The sequence below is a fragment of the Lissotriton helveticus genome, chromosome 3_1, assembly GCF_964261635.1.
Source record: "Lissotriton helveticus chromosome 3_1, aLisHel1.1, whole genome shotgun sequence".
Classification (NCBI taxonomy): Eukaryota; Metazoa; Chordata; class Amphibia; order Caudata; family Salamandridae; genus Lissotriton; species Lissotriton helveticus.
Window position 1 is genome coordinate 2,078,312,018 of NC_136061.1, and position 20,572 is coordinate 2,078,332,589.

General features: G+C 50.8%; 1 protein-coding gene across 1 annotated transcript in view; it reads right to left on the reverse strand.

Annotated features, from left to right (window-relative positions):
• The window catches only part of KIF7 (kinesin family member 7), a 295,905-nt gene that overhangs the window by 152,755 nt on the left and 122,578 nt on the right, over window positions 1-20,572 (reverse strand). Inside the window, exons 7-8 of the mRNA XM_078683208.1 lie at window positions 17,074-17,279; window positions 7,125-7,255 (exon numbers count right to left, since the gene is read on the reverse strand). Of these exons, the coding sequence (XP_078539334.1) occupies window positions 7,125-7,255; window positions 17,074-17,279 (337 nt within the window). The remainder of the gene's footprint in view (window positions 1-7,124; window positions 7,256-17,073; window positions 17,280-20,572) is intronic.

A 20,572-nucleotide genomic window follows, 5' to 3' on the forward strand; every position in this document is an offset into this window, starting at 1 on the left:
AAGAAGACTCCATCCATACCGACCACCCGTAACCAACCCCAGAGGGGTCCGCACAGCCCCCCGAACTTCCCGACCTGGCTCAGTGGCGTCAAGAAGGGGGGCCCACCCAAGAACAATTCCGGCAGGAGCAAAAGACCTGTCCCTCCCTCGAGGGACTGCGACAGAAAGCGCTCGCCCAGGACCAAGGAGACACCACCGGGGCCCACTGGGTTTATTGGGACAATGATCTCTTGTACAGCGAGCAAAGAATCGCAGAGCTGGGGGCCGGTCGAGTGCTGGTGGTGCCCCTCCACTTCAGAGACTTCCTGTTGAACTTGGCCCATGATGTCCCCCTGGCTGGGCACCTGGGGCAAGACAAAACCTACCACCGCCTGGTGACTCACTTTTTCTGGCCCAAAATGAGAAATGACGTCTCCAACCACTGCCGGTCCTGCCCGACCTGCCAGGCCAGCGGGAAGAGCGGCCGCAAACTCAAGGCACCCCTACAACCATTCCCCGTGGTGACCACCCCGTTCGAAAGGGTGGGAATAGACATTGTAGGGCCCCTGGACCCCCGAACAGCACAAGGGCATCGCTTCATCCTGGTCCTGGTGGACCACGCCACCCGCTATCCTGAGGCGGTTCCCCTTCGTACTATAACAGCCCCAGTAGTGGGTCGAGCCTTAATGGGGATCTTTTCTCGAGTGGGCTTCCCCCGAGAAGTCGTCAGTGACAGGGGTACGAACTTTATTTCAAAGTATATGAAATCCCTCTGGCAGCAGTGCGGGGTCACTTACCGATTCACAACCCCCTATCACCCCCAGGGAAACGGACTGGTTGAGCGGTTCAACCGCACTCTCAAGGGGATGATCATGGGGCTAGAAGAACCCCTACGCCGCCAGTGGGACGTGCTACTACCGTGCCTCCTCTTCGCCTACCGAGAAGTCCCCCAGAAGTCCCTCGGCTTCAGCCCCTTCGAACTCCTGTACGGACACCCCGTTCGCGGGCCTCTCAGCCTAGTGAAGGAGGAATGGGAAATGGCCCCCCTAAAAACCCCTCCAGACGTCTACAAGTACCTCCTGACCCTCCGCAATCAGACCCGGCAATTCAGGGAGATCGCCAAAGCCAATCTTGAGGCCAGTCAAGAGGACATGAAGAAGTGGTACGATCAACATGCCTCCTCCATCGAGTTTGAACCGGGTCAGCAGGTATGGGTGATGTCCCCCATCGAACCGTGTGCCTTGCAGGACAAATGGACCGGGCCCTTCAAGGTGATCGAGCGCAAGGGTCCCGTCACCTATCTCATCGACCTGGAGTCCCCCCGGAACCCCCTCCGGGTTCTCCACGCCAACAGACTCAAACCACACTTCGCGCGCTCAGAGCTCAGCCTGCTGATGGCTACCGACAGTGGCGCAGAAGGAGACTCCGAGCCCCTCCCTGACCTACTGAGGACCCGTGAAAGAGATGGTTCGGTGGACGGGGTCCGACTCTCCGAGGCCCTGACCCCAGAGCAGCGTCAAGATTGTCGGGCCCTCCTGCTGCCGTTCGCAAACCTGTTCTCCCTCGCACCCGGAGTCACCTCCTGGTGCCTGCACGACGTGGACACTGGGGACAGTCCTCCTGTCCGACACCGGGCGTACCGAGTACCGGATCGGGTACGTACATGCATCCAAGAAGAAGTCTCCAAGATGCTCGCCCTCGGGGTCATCGAACCTTCGGACAGTCCCTGGGCCAGCCCGGTCGTCCTGGTCCCCAAGGCCGCGGCCCCGGGCAACACACCTGAGCTCCGATTCTGCATCGACTATCGGGGTCTGAATGCGGTCACCCGAACCGACGCTCACCCTATCGCCCGAGCAGATGAACTAGTCGACCGCATGGGGGCAGCCCGCTACCTAAGCATCTTCGACCTGACAGCGGGCTACTGGCAGATCGGCCTCACCCCCAGGGCCCAAGAACGCTCCACTTTCTCCACCCCGGATGGGCACTACCATTTCAGAGTGATGCCATTCGGCATGAAAAACGCTCCAGCCACTTTTCAAAGACTGGTGAACCAGGTATTGGCGGGCCTCGAAGAATTCAGAGCCGCCTACCTGGACGACATCGCGGTATACAGCCGCCACTGGACAGACCACCTCCACCACCTCCGAGAGGTCCTGCAGGCCCTCCAACAGGCCGGCCTCACAATAAAGGCCAGCAAGTGCCAAATCGGCCAGGGGTCCGTGACCTACCTCGGACACCAAGTGGGGAGCGGTCTGGTGGCCCCCCTCCAACTCAAGGTAGCTGCCATTCAGTCCTGGCAACCCCCCGAAACACAAACCGAGGTCCGAGCCTTCCTGGGGCTCACCGGATACTACCGGCGGTTCGTGAAGGACTATGGCAGCATTGTGGGGCCCCTCACGGAACTCACATCTAAGAACCACCCAAAAAGAGTCAACTGGACTCCCGACTGTCAAGCGGCCTTCGAGAAGCTGAAGGCCGCCATGTGCACCGCTCCTGTGCTCCAGGCCCCCGACTACAGCCGCGAGTTCATCGTTCAGACCGATGCCTCCGACCATGGTATTGGGGCCGTCCTCTCCCAACTGAACCCCGAGGGAGTCGACCAACCAGTGGCCTTCATCAGCAGACGCCTACTGCCCCGAGAACAGCGCTGGAGCACCATTGAGCGAGAGGCATTCGCAGTGGTATGGGCCCTCAAGAAGCTCCGGCCTTACCTCTTCGGAACCCACTTCCGGGTACAAACAGATCATCGGCCCCTGCAATGGCTCATGCAAATGCGGGGGGAGAATCCCAAACTATTGCGGTGGTCCATCTCCCTGCAGGGGATGGACTTCACGGTAGAGCATCGCCCTGGTCAAGACCACGCCAACGCGGACGGCCTGTCCCGCTTTTTCCGCCTCGACGAGGAAAGTCCCCAAGAGGATGGGTGACTCTCCCCGCCTTCAGCTGGGGGGGGGACGCATGTTGGACAGGCCCCATGAAGGGCTCGCTCCCTCCCCGCAGGACAGGGCCCTGGTACCGGCCTTCCAGGTACTACCCGCAGAAGCAACCCCCACCCCGTCCCCCATGGGACGTCTGCTCCCGGGAATCCCTGTGTCCCTGGCCTGGGCCACCGTCAGCACCCTTGCCCAGACCAGCCGCCATCTTAGACACTGCGCCACGAGGCCGCGTGGCCTCAGCTCGACCCCAACCCCGGGCCTGGCCAGGTCCCGACATCCCGGCACCACCATCCACCCAGGAGGTGAACGGACCACTTGGCAGGTCAATGGGAGTAAGAAGTGTCGATGGCTCTCTCCCGCCAGGTGCCGATCACCCCCAGCCTCCCCGGGCGCTGGCTCCACCCCCCTGCTGGGTGTCTGGACTCCCTCATCCCGGACCTCCCGACCTCCAAGAGCGAGGGTCCGGACATCAAAGAGCGCCAGACCTATAACTGAGGCAGCCCCAGAACAGGAAGGCAGTTGTATCCTGGAGTCGAGAGACACCGCGACGAACTCATCCTTGTCGGACTGCTGGCGCTGCCGCAGCCCTGCCTTGTGAACTATTGTCCTGCCTGCTGGCGCTGCCGCGGCCTTCTGCAACCTTCATCCTCGTGGGACCTGCTGGCGCTGCCGCGGCCCGTTGTAACCTTCATCCTCGTGGGACCTGCTGGCGCTGCCGCGGCCCGTTGTAACCTTCATCCTCGTGGGACCTGCTGGCGCTGCCTTGGCCCGTTGTAACCTTCATCCTCGTGGGACCTGCTGGCGCTGCCGCGGCCCGTTGTAACCGTCATCCTCGTTGGGACCTGCTGGCGCTGCCGCGGCCCGTTACCACCTACGACCTCTTCGGGACCTGCTGGCGCTGCCGCGGTCTGACCCGTCCGAACACCGAGCTCGAGGATTGTGAGCTACCACCGGTTCACCTCCGTACCTGCGGGTACCAAGACTGTCCCACTACCCCCTTTCCCTAATAGAGACTAGAATTGAGAGGATCATCGTGTCCTGATCTCATTGTATCGTACTACCTTACTTCCAGAACTGCCTATAAAAGGTGTTAATCTGATCTTCGTGTGGTGTCCATCTGTGGGGGGGAAGTTACTTGTCTGTACGATCGCTGGAGACGGCCCTCACCGGAGGCCTCTCCCCTTGTGCTCGGCCGACCCTCCAGGTCCCCGTCTAACAGTCGACATTTCAAGAATACGCGGCTGAGGGGGGTTAATGCACCTGCTACAAATTTCGGTGCGGGAGCTGCAGATCATGCGCTCCATTCAGTCACACTGAATAAAATCGGCGGTCGGAGCGCTACTTTCAGGGACAGGTAGTAAGACTCCGATGAGGCTTTCCCAGGCAAATCCCACCTTCACATTCCAGTTCATAGCTCAGCGGGTTGAGGTGCATGCTGCTGAGATGTCGGTGGAAGCCAGGGGTTCAAACGCTGACGGAATCGTATCCGCATTTTAACCATCCAATGCTGACAGGAGTACCACAGCTACGCACTGTTATAGCAACTCGAAGCCTCACGCCCTCAGGTTATTCGCTGAGAAACGTTGGGGGCACTTCTGCAGTCCCGCGACCCTCGGTGGGCTGGCTTCGTGGGACAGCTCCCTCGCGAGGGGCGTGGGTCACTGCCAGGGTGACAGGGAGGGACCGCTGTGCCCAAGACGTTCACAGGATGGCACACCTGTCAGGGGAGGGCCAGGGTGGGGCCCACAATGCTGCGCGCCTCCCTGGCCGCATGCCCAGCTGCAAACCACTGGCAGCAAAATGCGTTCATCCATCAAGGACGCGCAGCAGGGGCTTGGCACAGGGGAGGGAGGGCGTACCCCTCCGCGCAAGCACACTGTGTGGTCCAATGCGGGCTGCTTTCTTTTACAATCGGGAAAACAGCTACAGGAGGGGGGTCTGGGGCTTGGTCCATGAGTGCTCCTTTTTCGGTCTGTCCACAAGCAGTGCTATCTCTGCCGCACCTCGAGTCATTGACTCTTCAAAAAGTGCAATAAGTAAGGGGACGTGCAGAGACGGGGGCTTCGGGACAGCCCCTTTCTGTTTTTCTCTGGAATATCAGGGTCAGTTCCCCGTGTCTGCTGTTCTGCCAATGCGACCCTCTGGGCATCTCTGGTCTCCTTATGCCCCACTGTAGGATGTGTGGGGCTGCACCCTCTTGGCTTCGGCTACTCTTAACGTTATCCTATGTGGTTGGATGTTTCGCTTTTTTTCTTGACTGGTCATTTTTTTTGTCGCAGTTTTATATAACGCTTTACATGAGCACCAGTAATTTACACAAGGAAGGACACATTCTTTTGTTGGTGTGGAGATTAAGCGATTTGCCCAGAATCATAGGGTGCTGAGCAGACGCCAAGGCTCGGTCCTCGTTTGAAGTCGGCAGCTCTGGCCCTTGCGTCATATCAAGAGAGTGTGTGTGTTGTGTGCGTGTGTGCGTGTGTGACTGCCTGCCTCAACTGTTTAAAGGCATGCTAGACTTTCAGGGTGGGGCCGTTCAGCTCCATGGAAATGAGTATCTGTGAGATACCTGCGATTCAGAGCCTCCCTCCTTGTTGCGCCACTGGCCAGGAGGCAGTGCTACAAATACCTGTAGGTAATCTCAATTTCTAGGGTCTGTTGGAGGAGGCCAAACTCACTTTGCAAGGACTGTGACGAGGAAGAGTAGAACTCAATGCTGCACGATTTATCGGCAGCATTCAACAACGTCTCACACCCCGTCCTCCTTGACCGTCTACAGGCAAAAGGCATACAAGGCAAGGCCTTGGAATGGTTTGCCTCCTTTCTGTCCAATCGGACACAGGCAGTATTCACTCCCCCATTTACCTCGGACAGCCGCCCGCTTAGGTGGGGAGTCCCTCAGGGCTCCTCACTAAGCCCTCTCCTGTTCAACGTCTATTTTTCCCCTTTGGCCGAGATCATTGCTCAATCTGGAATCAAGGCCACCTCATACGCTGACGACATACAGCTACTGTTTTCATACGACTCCCCATCTCAAACTACCTTTGACCCGCTGAAAAACTGCCTCCGTAACATCGCAAGCTGGATGGATAACAACTCCCTCCGGCTTAATGCCGGCAAAACCGAGGTCTTATTCTTCCACCAGCCCGCGTCTCTGGATTCCAACCTGTGGTGGCCTCTCGAACTGAGTGCGCCCGCTTCACCTAAAGACTCAGTTAAAAAGCTCGGGGTAATCTGGGATATCAACCTCTCATTTCAAAAACAAATCCAGACGGTATCCGCTGCCTGCTTTTCCAAAATTAGGATGATGAAAAAGTTCATCAACTTCCTTCCCAGTCACACTAGGAAAACAATCGTGCAGGCACTGATTACCTCCCATCTGGATTATGCCAACGGATTGTACCTTGGCCTTTCCTTGGGACTCCACCGGCGTCTCCAGACGGTCCAGAATGCTGCTGTTCGTCTGGTCTGCGGCCTACCCCTTCGTGAACGGATCACCCCCCACCGGCATAAGTTGCACTGGCTTCCCATTCTAAAAAGGGTGGAATTTAAGGCACTCACTCTAGCCCACCGGGCAGTCAAGGGGAAGGGTTCTGCATACCTATCCTCCTGCCTCCGCCCCTACCGCAACACCAGACTTCTCCGTTCCAGCTCTAAACACCTTCTTCTTACCCCCAGATTAAAAAAAGTTCGCTCTGGTGGTAAAACATTCTTAGTCTGTGCCTCTACTCACTGGAACAAGCTTCCTTTATCCATCCGGACCATCCAGGAGGAACTCCCCTTCCGGAGAGCCCTTAAAACCTTCCTCCTCTGTTAAACTCCTTCTGAGTCAGATACAGCATCAGTACTCACAGGAGCGCCGGGACACCCCGGTGAAGTATCTGTGCGCTATATAAAATTCTCAAATAAATAAATAAATAAATAACTCAGACTAATGAATTCCAGGCCTGTAATCGGGGTAGAGGTTCTCCATCGACTGTAAACGAGAGGCCTTGGAAGTCCGCTTAGTAACCCCGGGCCTCTTTTAAAAACATTTTATTAAGTTAAAGCCATTTGCTTTGCTATAGAATACCATTAGCAAAGCAAATGGCTTTAACTTAACCAAAGGCGAGACCTATTGCATTTTAATGCTTGTTATATTAGTGATAAGCATACTGCAAAGGTTTTGTGAGAAAAAAAACATACAATAATGCTTTAACTAGATGAACATACATTTGCACATTTCTCCATGTAACTTAACAGCAGCATCCATATTTTGGATTTCTTCTAAGACAGTTTGGCCATGCTCAAAATTTGCCTCGGAATGATTACTGTCGCCATCAGCATATATCTGGCTGCCATTCCTGCAAGCACAAAAAAAGGCACTAGTTAAGATCTATCCAAGTGCACTAATGCTAATGAAGCTCTAACAAATATTATACAAATGGCATTAAGGTGAACAAAATAAAATAAAATGCACATAAATATGTTTTCATTCAGATGGAGTGGCAGGTACAAAAAGTTACTTACTTTATGTAATAATATTTCTGGTAGATACATGACCTTCAAGCAGATTCCTCACCTTAAGAATTATCCTTAGAAGCATCTGGATAGTTCACATATGCTTTACTCAGCAATATTTCTCAAGCTTCAACCTCAATTCTTTGTTGGGCATGATGACACTAAAATATATTAGGCAGCAAAAGGTGTGCTGGCTTCAGTTTCTGGTACATTTTCTGAATACCAACAACACGTACATAACATGTTTGCTTACCTTGGGATCTTACTAGTCATGGCATTATCTCACAGGGGAGTAAGAAGGGATCTTCGAGAAGATTATCAATTGAAATGAAGGTTAGTATCCACCAGCAACAGCGTTATTACAGGCAAGTAAACTTTTATTCTGATGGGTACATCTTCCAGCAGATTCCTCAATGAATAAAAATCAGCAGTTGTGCTGTGTCCTGCACGTCATTGCTCTCATCCATTGCCAATGCAAAACACTAAAAATCTTAAGCTTTCTCTTTCAGCTGGACATGTACATTATTCCCCATTTCTTCAATTCGACTGGTAACTGTAGATGTGGACAGACTCACCGCATTCAGGGCATCTTTCTTGTCCGGACACAACTCCCCATTACTGAACGACTTTCCACAGCTTGCAATCAGTTTAGCTACCTTGAAGCTGGCCTGAATGGATGACAGGTTCGCCTGTGTTTGGCGTAGCATTGTACTCTGCTGGGTGGCAAATCCATTTTGTAGCTTACCCACCTTGTCTCTCCTCACTTGACCCAGCAAGCTAGCATACTGCCATCCATGGCGGGTTTCATAGTGTCGACGGATGTTAAATTCTTTAAACACCGCCACTGTCTTTTTGCAGATTAAACAAACTGCCTTTTCCTTGCACTGGACAAAAAAATACTCATCTGTCCACTGCTGTTTAAAAACTCTGCACTCTGAATCTATTTTCCGTTTCCCCTACAGTTTCTACATTTTGTTGTCTGTCTTTCTACGGTTGTTCTCTGGCTGGTAGGGGAAGTAAGGGAGACCTGATTACAATGGGCACAGATAAAGCCCTCTCTATGTTTACTTCTTGTGCACATGCGGTTAACAGCATTTACCTTGAGCTTAGGAATACCCAGTGAGTAGAAGTCGTCTATAGTGGTTAGTTAGAAAACAGCGCTCCTGTGTAGAAACAAAAAAAGATGAGCGTCCCAGCGCGTAATCAAAGCGCTCCAGCATGGTGTCCAAGGTATTCACATAAGCGCCCCAGCGCGTTGTCACGAACTGAAAGTAAAGCGCTCCAGTGTGGTGCCAAAACAAACCACAAGTAAAGCACTCCAGCGCGGTACCAAAACAAACTCAGGACAGCGCCCCAGCGCGGTGCCCAAACAAACTACCAAACCCCAAGTAAAGTGCTCCAGCGCGGTGTCGAAACAAATTCAGAATAGCGCTCCAGCGCGGTGTCAAAACAAACACAGAATAGCGCTCCTGAGCGGTGTCAAAGAACCTCAGTAAAGGTCGCGAACACACGGCCTCAGAAAACACGGTACTTACTTGCGTAGAAGCAGGCAAAGGACAGGCATCAATCCGAAGCTCTGTGTTGGCGGGAACTTCTGTGTTAAGCGATTTCCCCCGGAAGCGCTGTGAGACGCCCCGGCGGTTTCCGGTCACCTGGAACTGGACCGCCTGCTACCTGGAAGTGAGGAATACGTGTCTCGCAATGAGACAAGAAGCAAAGGATTGTTTGGGATCTTTAAGTGGGCCACTCCAGTTGATTAGGAGGGCCGGATGTGGCCCCGGGGCCGTAGTTTGGGGACCCCTGCTGTAGCTATTGTGATATGAGGTATCAATGAATGTCTCTTGTCTGCTAGCTAGCATGGAATGTGAGGCCAAGCAGATGCAGGATCTACAGAACCGGGATTCAGTTCACGGTCAGAAGCCTTTAATTTATCTCCTGCTAATCCAAAAAGCTTAAGGAACAAATGATGGACGGAATGCTGAACAATGCAAACATTCACCCCCAGTCACAAAGATCTGGGTTTAATCCATCGTTCTTTTGCTCACAACGCCACCCCTGTTTGGAACCAGCTATATGCAAATCAGTCTTGACCCTGCTCCTCATGGGAACAGTCCAGACCGAACTGCCAATCCAGGTTCCCCCTGGACTAGAAACAAGCATCCTAGGACCGGTTTCACTACTCATTAGCCAGAACAATGGATTAAACCCAAATCTGTGACTGGGGGGCGGTGAGTCGTTAAAAAGTTTCAGTACTCATTCCATCATCTTGTCGTTTTTGCTATGTTTGCCTTAAATGGCCATGAGTATGCGCCCAGACGTGGGTTCCTTGCTCGCTGTGCCACAGGATTCAAGCTAGCCGGGCTGATGAATTGTAATATCCCGAAACCGGTGCCAGGATGCTTGTTTCCGGTCCAGGGAGGATCTGGCATGGCAGTTTGGGATGGACTGTTCCAATGAGGAACATGGTCAAGACTGATTTGCATATGGCTGGGTCCAAACTTGGGTGGCATTGTGAGTGTTAGAATGTGGTTCTGACACTCTGAGCCGCCCGGAGGAGCGACAAAAGGAAGGTCTATGGGCTTGTGTTTGTAAAGCTCCCATTGGTCTTGCGGTATCCGTATCTTTCTTCATCTTTTCTAGTGCACTGTCTAAATTTGGATCGAAAAGATGTTGTTGGTCAAATGGCTGATTTAATATACTGGCTTGTACTTCAGGTTTGAAGCCAGAGATTCTTAGCCATGCATGCCTACTCAACAATACCCCTGTATTTACTGCTCTAGATGCTGTGTCTGCAGTGTCTAACGCGCATCTTATGGAGGTATTAGTTATAACCTTTCCTTCTTCTATTAAATCAGCAGCCTTAGCCTTATATTGTTCTGGCAGGTGTTAAATGAGTGACTCCAGCTCATCATATTCAGCTCCTTCATATCTTTCTAACAGAGCTTGAGTGTTAGCAATCCTCCATATATTAGATGCTTGTGATAGCGTGCGTTTCCCTGAAGCATCTAAAAGCTTTGATTCTTTGTCAGGGGGTGGAGCATCCCCTGTTGTTTGCGAGTTGGCTCTTTTTCTCGCATTTGACACTACCAGAGAGTCTAATGGCAACTGCCCCTTCATGTATGCAGGATCAGAGGGAGCCGCTTTATATTTGTTTTCCAGTCTGTGGTTAATTACCCTGGCCCTGAATGGGTCTTTAAATATTTCTGGTGCGTGTCTGATCACTCCATTAAGTATTGGAAGTGTGGTAGTGGTTTTATGTGACGTTAAAAGTGTATCCATAAGAAAATCCTCTTCTATTGGATCTGTATGCAGGTCTACACCATGAAAAGTAGCTGCTCTATATATGAGTTGTGTGAACCCAATGGTGTCATCTGGTGGAGATGGCCTAGACGGGTATGCCTCGTCTTGTGGTAGATCTGGTGCATCTGATGCATTGTAATCCTCCCATGGGTCACCTGATGATCCAGCCATATCATCTGGGTCATTAATGTCATCTATTTGCTGATAACTCTGTTGCGAGTATGTATTCCCATAATCCTCCTCTTGAGGTATTATACTATGTGTGCTAGCTGGCGAGTGCACAGGAGAAATATGTGGTAATATTTCTACTTCTGGTGAAGGAATATTTGTAGGGGAAGTCTGAACATGCTTCTTTGGAGGAACAGGAGATGGTTTAGGACAGTCCATTTTCCTCTTTTCAGGCACTGTGTACACCTTTCCAGTGTTTGGATGAATTTTTAGAGTCTTTTGCCTTACATCAGGCTGGAAAAGCTCTTCTATAGGTAAATCCTTTTTCGGCGCCGATTTATGTGGTTTGGAACCATCAGGCTTGGCCATCACAGTGTCTATTGCCTTGGAAACAGTTCAGATTTCGGTTCCGAAGACTTTTCTAGCTTTTTCTTTGGATCTGTGCTTTTTGGATCCGAAGCTTTTGGTGCCGAAGAGGGTTTCAATATGGAAACCGCTTTCGGGTCCGCTTTTTTAGTTACCGGAGTCGTCTTTGTTTCGATAACTTTTGGAACGTCTTTCCGTGCCGAACTTGGTTTCGGAACCTCTTTCGGTGCCGAACTTGGTTTCGGTTCGGTAACTTTCGGCATTGATGGGTGTGTCGGAGCCGGTGTTAACTTCGGTTTAAGCACTTTCTGCTTTTCGGGACCGGCAGTCTGACTCGAGCCCGAGCCGACTGGAGGCTTTTTAATACCCTTCGCTGCCGAGCCCGAAGGTGGGGCGTCGGAAGGTTTCGATCGGTGCGCACCCGGACCCGAAGGCGGGGATGGAACCGAAACCTGTCCCGGTATGGGGGGTGAACAGGGTCGACGCTATTACTCGCGACCTGTTGACCAGCTGGAAGAAGATCGTCATCTTCGAATCGATCCTCCTCACCGGAAGCGGACTCTGCTTCGGAAGCGACATCTTCTTGTTGTTCTTCGACGTCTACCTCGATCAGCGCCTCGTAGATGATGAGGTCTGGTGTTGACGACGATGACTGCTCCATAGCTCTTCGAGCTCGACGATCCATGATTGTTTTCTTGGACCGGAACGAAGCGCAGGCCTCACAGTCTCGACTCTCGTGCTCTGGCGACAAGGACAAGTTGCAAACCTCATGCAGGTCAGTGTTGGGAAACTTGTGTCCACACTGAGGGCACTTCTTGAACGGTGTTCTTTCCATGAGCCAAAGGCCCAGTGGCGCAGTTGGGCCCAACGGCCCGATGAGCGCTGGAATGGAGAAGTGGATCCTCTCTTCGACGCGGGCGACCGGAATCAGTGTCGAAGACGATGATTGATGTTTTAGTTGATTTATGGATTCGAAAGGAGATCGGTAACGGAACCGACCGATGAACACATCCGAGCCTGATGGCGAAAAAAATCAACCTGAGGATGGAGTCGATGCCCATGCGCACTACGGTCTAAGGGAGGAGTCACCTAGCAGACAAAGACTCTTCTAAGACAACAACAATGTGTAATCATCCGGGCCCATCTCCAGATGGTGATCTAATGCAAAAGTGTGTGGTCTGCAGCCCATATGCCTCGAACACAGCGTTTCCTCGGTGGGTGGTTGCCCCAGGAGGACGGGGTCACCGCCAAAAGTGTGCAAAGGTGCCAGGGGATCTACAGGAGCTATGCAGTCTCCCCCCAGCACAAAGAAAACGTCCCTCCCTAAGTCTTATGGGGACTCAAAAGAATAACTCCTCAAGGGCTCAGCCAGGCATTATCAGCATCCCCATGACTGGAACTTTCGTTCTACAGCTGGGGGTGCCTTAGGGACTGCCTCAAAGAGTGAAGGGCTGAGTTGGGGATGTCTGGAGAAGGGCATCCTCTGGAGGTGAAGAGGTGTAATCCACCACAAATGCATTTAACCAAGTTATTTCTTTTTAGAGGGACTGAAAGGCACATGTGTAATGTGAAGTACCTGTGTAAGGGGATGTCATAAGCAAAGTGGGGTCATGTTGCCAGACATTCCTGCTAGGGTGTCTGGCTGTATATGCTTAGTCCTGTGATTCATCTGTGTTGCCTTTAGGGGCTGTAATTGCAATGCATTATAATGATCAATAAATGTGATGAGTACTGTCATTCTAAAGTGATGCTTAAACATGTATTCTTGCTGCTGCGCTTAGGTGAAGAACAACCCAGACTGTTAGCCACGAAAGATGTAGAGGTGTAGGCGGTATGGTCAGTATGACATGTTCAGTCAGGGTTATGTGTCATCAGGGTAGGTGTGCCTATGTTAAATGCTTGTTGAGGTAATGGGGTGGGTCGCCTCTGGGATGGTGACAGTTTACAGGGCCCTCGCTCCAGGTTATGTTCAACTAACTGCATTAGGGGGCAAGATGATGTGCATACATGGGAGTGGTGGTACTAGACCTCACCCCCTTATGGGAGGGGTGAAGATGTTATGCAATGTCACAAAGTAATTCATACAGCTTATGTATATTTGTAAATTGGTGCAAAGTATTGAGTAGTGTGTGTGTTTAATAAATGTACTCTTACTTTTATAATGAAAGTACAAACTGGACAATCAATTATTCTGTGTTATTCCTGTGCACCTATAATGGCGATTGCTAGCCCACACCACCTCCCTTGAGTAAGCCTCAGACTGCTCTGCAACGCTACCCTCTGAGAGTCAGGCGCTACAATTGGGTGCTAGGTTCCTATTGAAGGCCTCACAGATACTGCCTCGTTTTCCAACAGTGAGCAAAAGAACGATGGATTAAACACTGATCTGTGACTGGGAATGAGTGGTTGAAAAGTTTCAGCAGTCCGTCCATCGTCTTGTTGTGTCTGCTAATCCATAAAGCTTGGAAGAGAAGAAAGAACATTCTTGTAGTTTGTGTCCAATACTGTCCTATGAAGGGCAGCATCTGTGTAGAAGTGCAGTGGGACTTTTGGGCATTGGTGGTACCGCCCAAGTCATGACGTAGAAACATCTGTTGAAGGTGTTCCTTGTCTAGTACAGTGGATTCTGCCTTCGCCTGTCAGTCATCAAAATACGGAAATATGTTGACCTTTAACATAAAGCCATCACAACTACCAGCACGTTTATAATGATAGGTGTAGAGCATGGTGGAAAGGGCCCCTTTTTGACATGGTCAACCCCACTTTTTGCCTGGTATTTGATGCAATTTTGACAGAAGTGCACTGGGTTCCTGCTATCCAGATCCCTAGTGCCAGATCTCTATCCCTAATACTGTGCAATTGTACCAGCACTTGGCAATACCTTTAGCACCCCTGTAAGTCCCTAGCAAATGGTACCCCTGGTACCTAGGGCATGGGTACTAAAGAGGGTCCCTAAGGGCTGCAGCATGTATTGCGCCACCTTAAGGAACCCCTCACCACACTCTTGCAAACTGCCATTGCAAGCTGCGTCATAAGGTGCATACAAAAGTGAAGACACAACATGGCACACCTCCTGTGTGCTATTGCTTCAGACACTACTTTCAAAATATCTAAGTCACCCCTACAACAGGCCTTACAGCCCTTAGGCAGGGTGCATTATATTACAAATGAGGACATATCTGCATGAGCAGATATGCTCCTGTGATGTACAAGTCAAATCCTGGACATTACCAGTGAACAGGGAAGCCATCTTGAGTATATGTGCTGGGCACTGGTGATTACATGTTCCCCAGCCACATGATGGCTTCACTGATTACAGTGATGGATTTAATAATACATGCACCCTGAGGGTACCTTAGAGGTACCCCCTGAAACCTAGTAGTCCACTAGTGTGCTGGCTGACTGGTCTAGTCCAGTCTGCCACGACAGATGCATTTCTGGGTATGCCCACTACCCACAGGAAGTGGTCATACTGGGGACATAATAACCCTAAAGATAGGTAGCTCATTGGCTGCTACTCTCCACTCCCCAAAAGCCCCTACATTTAGGATTTAGGGGATCCATGAATTCAGAACATCAGATTCCACTGACTGGAAAGAAGAAGACACTGAAGAGCCGACCCCCACAAGAACTGAAAACTGCTATGGACTTGGAGCCAAACCCTGCCTACTGCACAGAAACACTATTAAAAAGACCCAACGTGTCCTGCAGCTGTGGATCCTTCACAAGCCCTGGAGGGTTGTCAGCACTTCACCCACGAGCCATCATCTCCTTTGGAGTAGAGGAGATACTCCCCTGCACCCTGCAGGCATCGACCCTGAACTTCGGTTTAAAGAAGCTGCTGTCCAGACCCCCCTAGGAGACCTGTTTACTCAAAGTTGCTCTCGCCATTTGGAGACTTGCCCTTCCACACCAAGTCTAGCCTTTTCATGCGGATAGCTTTGCGGAGCGAGGGAGGACGGGCCAGAGGAAAACACTTTAATAATTTGTTTGCTCGTAACTCTAAAGGGAGAGGAAATTGCACAGAAAAACTCTGTAGCAATAGGAACATCACTTAACAGAAGATCGGTACAGAGTAACACAAAGACCAAATGATATTTCAGATCTGTGGGGAGAGATCTGTGGGGAGACTGCAAAATGAATATCTTATGTGCACTGACTTTTTTTGTGAGCAAGAATGAGCATATGCGACTTAACCACTCCGGGATATTTAAACTGGACTGGGGTGCACCCGATTGGATTTTGCACACATTTTTGCACTTTAACAGTTGTGAGGCGATTTGTGGGGAATATTTTTTTTAACAATACTGTGGTTTTTAGATCATGTGCTTTGCGGTGAACGGGTGAGATCTTTGTCACAACTATAGTGTTTTTGTGTGTTAGACATTTTTGTGCCTGTTGCCATCAAGTAGGGTATTCCCCTCAGGTCTCCAGAGACGCCATTTGGATGATATCATGTAAAAAGTGCATTTCACCAACATCAGAGGGTTTTATACAGTGCACGTCAGAAGAAGACTTCATTAGCCCCAGAAGTGAAAGGCTTGCAGATAATCTGTCCGAGTAGTTATGCTCTGTCTCCCCTGCCTTCGCGATTGAAATGGCAGGTAGTACTACATTACTCAGAGAGGGGCAGGGATGGAGGGGGAGGGCGGGAGAGATGGGGAAGATTTTAGCTGGGTGGGGAAGAGAAGTCTCCAGTAGTCTTGGGGCGCCGGGCTTCGTCGTCAAACCGATGCGAGTGTGCTGTATGTACTCTCCTTCCTTCGTCTCCGATATTTAGGAAAAGGAAAAACCTACTTCTTTTGGGTTTAACGTTATGTTCTGCCAGGCATTGGTATCAGGGTCATCCGGGATTTGCCGTCAACCTGGAGCAGTCCTAGCCAGTTTCAACTGCCTATGAGAATAAGGCTTAGGGCTAAGGATAGGTTTTGACGATGTCACCGCACACGGAGGATGCCCAGTGAGAGAGAAATACGTTCTGAGATGTGGACTTTCAGGAAATCGCTGTTGTGCTACAAAGCTCTTGAATCTGCAAAGATTTGATGTTAAATAGTGAGAATTAAAACATAATGCATTTAAAATAATAATATTTCTTCACTGAAAACACTGCTGGAGCAAGTTAATTCTATCTGGAACCTTAAGAGCGTAAACACATTGTAAGAGAGCAACAAACGCAAGTTGGGATATAAAACTCCCCTCCATCTTCATTGAATTTGTGGGCAGCAGGTGGAATAACTGCTGCAGGGAGTGCGCTGCGATGTCGCTTCCGTTGCTCAGCTTGTGTGAGGCACGGACGTGTTTCATGGCGCGATTGTAGGGTGTGGGCACAACCCAGCAGGAAACAAGTAGTGCGCGATACACACCTTTATGGCCCATCAAGCACTAATGTATGTAACATGGGCAGTTTCCAAGGCGTGACCAAACCAGCAGAAGAAGGGACAAATGTAAGCTGTAAGCCAACAACCAAGGATTTTTGAAAAGCACATGAAGGAGCCAATCAAAAGTGGTGGGCATGCTGAATATCCATATAGTGGATACAGCATGCCTTGCAGAGCAGCGCATGCGCTGCCTACGCGAGACATAAAAAGGGGCACTTTCCAATAGCGCTGCAGAGATATTGATATTTCTGGTGGAAACATTATCCAGACTGGTCTGAAGTCTGGTAGGATAAGTCATAAGGTGACTAATCTGCAGGAAGATTTATCAATCACATTTCAAAGCATGATTTGTATAACAAATATATCTGATAATGTTTACAATATGAACATTTGCTTTGGTTTCAATTGCCAACAGCTAAATAGAAAGTGTAACATTAACCGTATCTTACCCATGGTCTGTCAGATCCCCATTCGCTCTCATGTCTTGAATATCTTCTTTTTTTAGCCTGACACCCGGAATCTCCAAATCCTCACCAAACTCTTTCTGTAACACCATGTCACCTTCTTCCAGGCTGCGAACCAAACATTGGCTGCGGCTCCGACATCGCTCCATCATTTCCCCAGCCACATAATGCACACCCCTGCTGGGTATCGTCTGCAATCAAGCACATACATTTCACTCATAAATAGCTACATGTTTGTGGCTATGTACACAAAGGATTGTTCATGAATCTTATTTCGAAGATGCACTGCACAGTTCTGCAATTTATCTTCTCCGATACGAGAATGTTTAAAGATGGTTTGAACTACCATTTTGCAATCCATCTTTCTCATCACCAACTCAAACCCCGTTATGCCCCCTCACCAAACATACAACTATAGTTCAGTGCAACATTCTACAATAGGTCTTTGGTGTATGGTACAAAATAATTCAACATGACCTAAATGCATACGGATGACAAAAGATGGGTAGATAGGAGTTACGTGTAGGAAAGGCTGTGGATGCGTGCTTCACTTCCTGCACTAAAGTCCCCCAATATGCCTGAACAACTGCCTAGTCCACAAGCAAGCTATGTTTGATGCTAAAGTGCATGCTACACTTGTTTTTTGATGTTTGGTTGCCTTTTAATTTTTATGATGCTATAATAAGTAATTGTGTTATTAACAGGAAAATAAAGATAGTTTAAAAATGCATGTGTCTGAAACCTTAATCATCATATGTTTGGGAAACTTCAATTCATTTAACCCACCATACTCAATCCTTGCTTACTAATGATCGATGATTGGATGAAAAAAAAAAAAACTCAAAATCTCTCCAAAATCAACAATTGTATTCAAGGCAATGCCACTGGCATGCAGACAAGGACTACAGGGCCAGAACCTGGGAGTTGGGAGTCATTTGTCATTTGGTGTGTTGGGGTCCATCCCACTACGGCTTTGAAAACAAGGCCAATACCCCTTCTGCAATTTACTCACAGGGTAGAGAAGGCAAGCAGTCAAAGGCTTCTCAGGGAGGTAATAAGGGGGCAGAAACTCAGCACTCGGTCAAACAACTGAATGAATTCACTGCCCAGCCAAGTCACCATCTTCCTAAAATGAAATGTTACAGCAAAACAAAATACTACACAGTTCAAAGGAGTTCAGCTAACGGGTTTCACGATCCCAACTATGGGCTATAGCTAATCGACACAAATCTTCAGAATGCTAGTCCAAGTCCAGGATGCCACCCAATATCTATGATGGCTTATCAGAAATAAGGTTATAGGCAAAGAATCTGCACTGGTTCAACAACGACACCAACTCCACCACCCTGCTCGACAACCTCGGACTCAGGCAGCTCGTGACAACACCCAGCCACACCATCGGCCACACGCTCGACCCCATCTTCTCTGCAAGCCCCCACATCTCCTTCAGTCACACCACCGAACTCCACTGGACCAACCACCACTGCATCCACTTCACCTTCAGGAAGCCCACCAAGCACCACCGCACCCAACTGCTGCCTCGACGATGCTGGAACAAAGTCACCGAGGACCAGCTCACCACTACTCTTGCCCAGAACCCACCCGCAGACCCCACCGACCCCAACAACGCCGCCCGCAACCTTAGACAATGGATCGACGACTGCGCCAACACCCTTGCCCCGCTCAAGACACCCTCCAACAGCCACACCAGCAAGAAAGCCACCTGGTTCACCGAAGACCTCCAGGCCTACAAAAGAACATGCCGAAAACTGGAGAAGAACTAGCTCTGCGAACGATCACCGGACAGCTACCCCGCCCAAAAGAACGCCACCCGCAGACATCAACTCATCATAGCCACCAAGAGGGCCTCGTTCAAGGACCACCTAGGCAACAACGCACGCAATATAAAGGAGCTCTTCAGCATCGTGAAGTAACTCTCCAACACCAACGACATCCCGCCGTCGCAAGACCTATGCGACTCACTGGCTACCTTCTTCCACCGCAAGATCATGGACATCCACGACAGCTTCAACGCTACGACTGCCCCAACGACCACTGCCCCCAACACCAGCACACTCACCAACCATCTACTCTCCTGGAGAAGCGTCAACGACAAGGCCACCAGCGAGATCATGAAGACCATCCACTCCGGCTCACCACTAAACCCATGCCCCCACCACATCTTCAACAAAGCCAGCGCATCCAACGTACCCCATCTCAGCAAGGCCATCAACATCTCCTTCGAGACTGCAACCTTCCCGGAAAGCTAGAAACACGCAGAGATCAACGTCTTACTCAAGAAACCTAATGCGGACCCCAAGGACCTCAAAAACTTCCAGCCCATCTCCCTGCTCCCATTCCCGGCCAAGGTCACCGAGAAAATCGTCAACAAAAAGCTGACTCGCTACCTCGAAGACAACAACATCCTGGACCCATCCCAGTCCGGTCTCCGCAGCAACCACAGAACCGAAACCGCCTCATCGCCGCCACAGATGACATCAGGACCCTGCTAGACAACGGAGAAACAGCAGCCCTCATCCTCCTGGACCTATCAGCCGCCTTCGACGCGGTCTGCCACCGCACCCTACGCACATGCCTCCACGACACCGGAATCCAAGGGAAGGCCCTGGACTGGACCACATCCTTCCTCTCCGACCGAACTCCGAGCGTCTGCCTCCCCCCTACCACTCCAACGCCACCAAGATCATCTGCGGCATACCCCAGGGCTCGTCCCTCAGCCCGACGCGGTTCAATATCTACATGGCACCCCTCGCCCACATCGCCCATCAACACCCCTAAACATCATCTCCTACGCCGACGACACCCAGCTGATCATCTCCCACACCAAAGACCCTCACACTGCCAAAACCAACCTGCACGAAGGAATGAAGGGCGTCACTGAATGGACGAGGAACACCCAACTGAAGCTGAACTTGGACTAAAACGGAGGTCCGTATCCTTGGGTCCACCCCCTCAGCCTGGGCCGACTCCTGGTGGCCAACTGCACTGGGAACTGCTCAGACTCCCACAGACCACGCGCACAACCAAGGGGTTATACTCGACTCCACTCTGACCATGACTAAGAAGGTCAATGCTGTCTCCTCCTCCTGCTTCAACACCCTTCGAATGCTATGTAGGATCCTCAAGTGGATCCCCACTGAAACAAGAAGAACAGTCACCCAGGCCCTCGTCACCAGCAGGCTGGACTACGGTAACGCCCTCTATGCTGGAGCATCGGCCAAGCTCCTAAGACGGCTGCAACGCATCCAGAACGCCTCGGCACGTCTGATCCTCGACATCCCCCGCCGCAGCCACATCACTACCCACCTGAGAGACCTACACTGACTCCCCGTCAACAAGAGGATAACCTTCAAGCTCCTCATCCACACGCACAATGCCCTCCACGACGCCGGCACAGCGTACCTCAACAGATGACTAACGACAGCCGGAGGCAGATCCTTCTCCCATCTCGCCGCCAAGACCT